This window comes from Podarcis erhardii, assembly GCF_964252035.2.
Source record: "Podarcis erhardii genome assembly, chromosome: 11".
NCBI classification, from domain to species: Eukaryota; Metazoa; Chordata; class Lepidosauria; order Squamata; family Lacertidae; genus Podarcis; species Podarcis erhardii.
In genome coordinates this window covers 39,700,535-39,707,181 of record NC_138501.1, presented here as the reverse complement: position 1 = coordinate 39,707,181, position 6,647 = coordinate 39,700,535, and the positions used below count along the sequence as shown (strand labels likewise).

At 43.7% G+C, this 6,647-nt stretch overlaps 1 protein-coding gene across 1 annotated transcript in view; it reads right to left on the bottom strand.

Moving 5' to 3' along the window:
• Positions 1-4,731: 4,731 nt before the first annotated feature.
• The window catches only part of OXCT1 (3-oxoacid CoA-transferase 1), a 58,689-nt gene continuing 56,773 nt past the window's right edge, over positions 4,732-6,647 (bottom strand). Inside the window, exon 17 of the mRNA XM_081881537.1 lies at positions 4,732-6,155. Coding sequence (XP_081737663.1) covers positions 6,114-6,155 — 42 coding nt within the window. The 3' untranslated portion in view covers positions 4,732-6,113. The remainder of the gene's footprint in view (positions 6,156-6,647) is intronic.

Sequence of the window (6,647 nt, the reverse complement as noted above, 5' to 3'; positions counted from 1 at the left end):
AACCAACAAATTGAATAATGGGGCAGCAGACTTATCTTCACACAGATACCCAGGCATAAAATTGCTCTCAGACATTTCAACAGGATAGGAGAGTTCTCCCTATCCACACACACCCAGTACAGATCTATTAATACTGATAACAACAAGGCATTTGTCTTTATTGTTGCCAAGAGTCCACTTCGTATCTCTTTCCTCTGGAAAGAGGTATATCTGCTGTACAGCCTTTCTCTATGTATTTAGAGAACAGCCATATTTCTCTCAGTGATTTTCTATTAGGCATTGACTTGTAGCGGGAATGGCTTTGTTGTGTTGGTAACCCTGCATGACAAACCTTTACCAGGGTGCTATTGGAACTGAAAATGCTAAATTTTTATGCCTTGTGAAATTTCTTGTTCCCAAGGATCTTTGCAGTGTGTCACCCGTTCTTTTTACACTCAGTAACTTGGATCCAAATGAGTCCCTTGTGCAAGGCCATCAGAAGGCATTTCTGCACACATAAGCGAGGAAGGGGGGGGTGCGTTTGCCGATTTCCTCTCCCAGCTCATCCTGCATCATATTCTATTCCAGGACAGTATCCACAAATCCTCAAGAACTGGTCAGGTGTCTTGTGTGAGGTTGTATTGTTGTATATGCTGTATTAACACTTGATTGGAAGCTGCCCAGAGTGGCTGGGGAAACTCAGCCAGATGGGCGGGGTATAAATAAATGATGATGATGATGATGATGATGATGATGATGATGCAGTGGGACAGTGGCAGGAAAGCACCACGGACCAAGCAGGATGCCTTCAGTTCTTTGAATGTAACCGTTTTCTTTCAGAAAGTAATTGACTTTAGGGTCACCAACATGGCACCCACAGTATGTGCCTGTAGCCTGCTGGTACCTTTGGCCCCAGAGAAAGGTCTCAGTAAATATTTTCTCAATGATCCACAATTCAGGAAAGACTCAGTTCGTTTGCTTCTCCTGCACACACAACCAGCAGCCATTTTGTGCCACGCCACACTCCCACAGCAGCCATTTTGTGACTGGCACCCACAACACTTTCTCCACATCCCAGATGTGCCCACTGGCCACTGGTTTTCCTGCTTCTTTCCTTCCATTTAAACGTGATTCTAAACTATTAGCTTTTAGGGCAGTTGGGTACATTGGAAAGCGCGGGGTTGGTGGGAGTTCAGTCAGCTACTGTCTGAGGTGATTGAAAATGGTGGGAGCCTCCCCCCCCCCCCAACCTGGATTCTTAAGCTGCCCAGGAGCAGTAGATCAGTATAGATTTGGAACAGTGGTTTGCAGAGGGACATAGTTCAGAAGATCGAAGTTAGGAAGAACTGAGGGGCGAACAGTAAAATGAAGAACAGGAAGAGAGCCCTCCCATCAGATGTCAAAGAAATAAAAAACTACCTGACGTTTAAAAGACATCTGAAGACAGCCCTTTTTAAGGAAGTTTTTAATGACTGATGTATTAATGAATTTTTAATCTTTTGTTAGAAGCCGCCCAGAGTGGCTGGGGAAACCCAGCTGGATGGGCAGGGTATAAATGATATATAACAGACTCTCTCTCTCGCTGGAAAGTATTCAGCCTATCAGTCCAAGGTCACGTAGAGCAGATAACATGGCGACATATAAAGCAGGTTGCAAGATCAGGTTGCAAGATGGAAGTGACTAGGGGGGAAGTGGGGGGGATCCTTAATTGGGAACACTTTTATTTTGAGTACGGATGTTTTGTTCTTTTGTTGTGATTATTAAAAACCCTTTAAATTGCAAGAAGCTCTGTTCACTTTGTCCTGCTTATCTACAGCCAAAGTGGGGGAGGACGCAGAGTCCCCAAAGCCTGACATCTACAAACTTAAGCTGCCCAGGGGCATCTGTATACAGTGGTACCTCGGGCTAAGTACTTAATTCGTTCTGGAGGTCCGTTCTTAACCTGAAGCACCACTTTAGCTAACGGGGCTTCCTGCTGCTGCTGCGCCGCTGGAGCACAATTTCTGTTCTCATCCTGAAGCAAAGTTCTTAACCTGAAGTACTATTTCTGGGTTAGCGAAGTCTATAACCTGAAGCATATGTAACCTGAGGTGCCACTATACTAGGACCTGCTAATGTGTGTCATGATGGGCCTGCATCTCGTTTAAGTATTTAGCAATTCCCATGCTGTGAAGGACAAATGAAAAATTCTAGTTCTCATTTTATTTTCCACAGGAACATAGGCGGTTGCCTCAAAAGTCCACTTAGTTCAGTCCTGCCCACAGCACTCCAGGATTTCAGGTTTTCCAGCTCCAACTGGAGATACCAGGGAATGAACCCAGGGCCTCTTGCATGAAAAAGAGATGCCCTATCACTGAGCTACAGACCTCCCAAAGCCTGTCATGACCACTACCATAACTGTATATTTTAAGAAGAAATCTGCAAGTGCTTTTGGGGGCACGGGGGAAGCACTGCCATACATGCATACCATCACCCATAAAAGAAGGTATCAGCTGTCAAGATGTAAAGTTGATTCATTTCCCCCTGATAATCGCACAAAATGATGACACTGCAGGGGCACCTGCTAATATGATCTTGGGTCATCCAGCATTGATGAAAGCATGTCAGTACAGTGGTGCCCCGCAAGACGAATGCCTCGCAAGACGGAAAACCCGCTAGACGAAAGGGTTTTCCATTTTGGAGGCGCTTCGCAAAACGAATTTCCCTATGGGCTTGCTTCACAAGACGAAATGTCTTGCGAGTTCCAGCGGGTTTCCCCCCCTTCCCCCCCTTTTCCTAAGCCGCTAAGCCGCTTATCAGCTGATCCGCTAAAGGCCGCTAAACCGCTAATAGCGCTAATCCGCTAAGCTGTGAATGGGCTTGCTTCGCAAAACGAAAAAACCGCTATACGAAGAGCCTCATGGAATGGATTAATTTCGTCTTGCGAGGCACCACTGTATTATTATTGGTGCTCTGTTATGTGTTTTTAACATTGTACATCACCCTGGGATTTTTTTTTATAAAGGGCAGTATAAAAATTGAATGAATAAATAATAATAATAATAATAATAATAATAATAATACAATATCCATCCTTAGGCTCCTGAGGAATAGTACAGTACAGTGGACGCTTGGGTTGCGAACGTGATCCGTGCAGGAGGCACATTTTCAACCCGCAGCGCCACTTCTGCACATGTGCAAAGCGTGATTTAGTGCTTCTGCGCGTGTGCGAGCACCGAAACCCGGAAGTAACCCGTTTCGGTACTTCCGGGTTCAGCATGGTGCGCAATCCAAAAACGCACAACCTGAAGTGTCTGTAGCCCAAGGTATGACTGTAGTTGGGCTTTCAATGTTATTCTTTTGGGGCAAATACCTAAACTCTGTAGGATTGCAGGGCCCTAGGGTGTTGATTCTGGAAGAAGTTGTGGCTTCTGGCAATGGTGATTAGAGATTGCCAGATTAGAGATTTTTTCTGGGGGTATGCATACCCCTAAACATTTTGTTAATCTAACAGGAGAAGAAACTAAAAAAAATTAAAATTTCCGTTTCTTCTCTAGCACGGTGAATCATCAGTTCCTTTGCTACCCCCGATGGCGGCCTCATTTCCTGTCGCTGTGTTTCCCAAGTCTCAGACGGAAGCGAGTGTTTAATGTGTGAAGTAGGAGTCGGAATCTAGCACGGTGATTTGTCATTTTCGTTGTTACCACCTCCAATGGCAGCTTCATTTCCTTTCCCAGTGATTTTCTTGAATCAAAATGAGAGTACCCACAAACATATTTTTTTTAAAGAAAAAAAAAAGCACAGGATATTTGGGAAGGAATCCCAAATGCCATGGATCAAGGCATGGAAGTCTGAACTCACGCAGGAAACTTAGGGAGTTAGGACACCATTGTGCTTGATGTAACCTTTATGAGAAAAAAGGAGGGGACCATTAATAAAGGACACCACCCATGGCACTTTTGTGATTCCCCACCACTGCCAAAGTTTGAGCAAGATGAGATGGGGTGGTGATTGAGCCTTACTGAGGAAACGTGTGTGTGTGTGTGTGTGTGTGTGTGAGAGAGAGAGAGAGAGAGAGAGAGAGAGAGAGAGAGAGAGAGAGAGAGGGAACACGTCTTCCGAGAAGGAGCCAAACACTAGCACATCAGAGCCCCATCAATGTTCCTCCAGGAATGGCACCTTAGCCCACAGCCACCCTTAAGGTAGGTTAAGCTGAGAATGTGTTGCCCAAGGCCACCCACTGAGCTTAATCGCTAAACAGGGACTTGAAACTAAGTCTTCCACGTTGAAAACCACAGGCACAGGCAAACTCTGCCCTCCAGACGTTTTAGGACTCCAACTCCCATCATCCCTGGCCACTGGTCCTGTTAGCTAGGGATCATGGGAGTTGTAGTCCCAAACAATAGTTTGCCTATGCCTGCTATATGACATTGGTTCTCAGTTGCCCCAGTTCTAATATGTAGCTTTCATCCAGTAATTTCTTTTTATTTTAGGAATCTTTATTAATCAAGTATTAGATAAGATCTTTACAATCCAATTCGTACATTTCCACCATCTTTGGAACTGCTAAGGGCAAAAAGAGAGAAATGTGACCTGCTACCATTTTAAAGTATGGAGGGAAAGGTCCACTTTCGGGTGGCATAGTTACTATACAAACAGATAAATGGCACAGCAACTGCCGTAAAAAGGCCCTACCTTGCTCCCACTGTGTCGCTAGATATTTGTGCGAATGATTTGTTGATATCAAGGGGAAGGGAGAATCCAGACACTAACTGTAAACATGCAACTCTGTATGCATTTATTAAGAAGTCAGTTTTTTAAAAAAAAAATAACCATGAGAGCAGGACAATGGCTTCAATTTCAACAAACTTCCATTATCTGAAAGCTTATCAACTCACTGTTATGTTTCCTATGCAACCTAGGGCTGTCTATAGAACTTAAATAATGAAAATCCTATGCCGAGGTAACCCAAATTTTGTATAAAGTACAGCTGCATTCTGTGGCCTGCATAATTTATGCAAATTAAATTTGCATCCCCTGTTTATTTTGCATACCTCATTCTGCTAGCATTTCATTTACTGCTACTCTGAAAATTCAACACAAAAGTGTCCTAAGTGCTATTTATGAAGAAGGGGAAGGAGTTAGTTAACACAGAGCACAAAGCCCAATTCCCTTACTGCTGGAAATCTCAAAAGCAAATGTCTCTCCTTGGTTTCTGAGGTTTCAGCAGGAAGAGCTCACAGACTTTCAAGCCTGTCTTTGCAGCCCTGAAGACCAGAAACATGGTGGTTTAACAAAACACGGACTTTCAATTACAGAATATAAACAGCTCCCCCTGCCCAGGTTTTTAGCTATGCAAACTTCTGTAAGTAGAACTCCTGAATATCCAAACATCTGATTATTTACATGTTTGAAAACCAACAACTTGTCCTGTACCTCTTTCTTTGTGTGTGCGCAGTTGCAGCCTACCGTACAGGCACTTGCAAATTAGCATGTTCTGTGCGTGGAAGTGACCTCTGCCTCCATACAGAGTTACAGTATTAACGTTCACATCTACAAGGGATTGGATGTGTTTGATCCTATCTCGGCTTAAGCAGAGATATGCACGAGCCTGTTGCCCACACCTGCAGCCCATTTGCGCAGCAAAGAATGGAGCTTCTATTGAACCACAGTCACCTGTTTCATCCAAACCAGGAAACTATGGCTACCAGCTTTGGAACAACTCAAGATCTCAAGCCATGCTGTGGCTGAAGATCCTGGCTTGTTCACACCCACACAAAGGAAACTTTGGCTAACTAAAGACTTTCTGGGTGATTTGTGGCTTGCACATGCTCCAAGAAAAGGCTCGTGTGTTTCTCCGCTTCATAAACCAAGATAGGATCATCCAAAACAGGCTATTGTCTCTTGCCAGCGTTTATTTGCAGTCAAACCTGCAGTGTGGCAATTATAAATATCTAGGTACCAGCTAGGATTTATTTTTGGAAACTGCACTGTTGCTTGTGAATAAACATTTACATAGTTCTAGTTACATAGTCAGCCTGAACGCTAACTACCAAAGAAACTACTTTACAAAGACCTCTTTAAAATGCATAATTGCAAAACAGACATTTGATTCCCCTTCGCTGGAAGCGTGGATGTTAAGCCCAGTCTACTTTTCAAGTTGAAATCTGCTTCATTGGCGAGAGCTTTGGCGAAACCTAGTGATGAAAGAAAAGAAAAATCAACAGACGAATAATGCAGGTTTGGTGCCATATGCAGTATACCTTCTAGCTGAGCATCTAGAATGTATTTTGGAGAGATATGACCCTCTCCATTTTGCCTTTCAGCTTCCATTTTAATCATTCCCCTCCTTTTTGGAAGTTTCTTCTTTCGAAATCAAAATGTGACCATGCTGGATTTTCTTGGCAATTATCCATTTATATAGATGCTGAATTTGACAGCGCCATGATCCCTGTTCCCAGTGAGATATCAGAGTATCATGGCCAGGAATGGTGAATATGTTATTTCCAGATGTTGCTGGGCAACTTCCCAAGTCCTTCAGCAATGACTATGCAGAAACCAAGGAGAGACCATGCTGGGTGAAGTTTATGGAAGCTGAAGGCTATCAAGATCTGGACTGAGATGGTTCCCTGTCTCCTGATTAATACCATACATCACTTATGTCTACCAGAATACTCACGTAATGATTT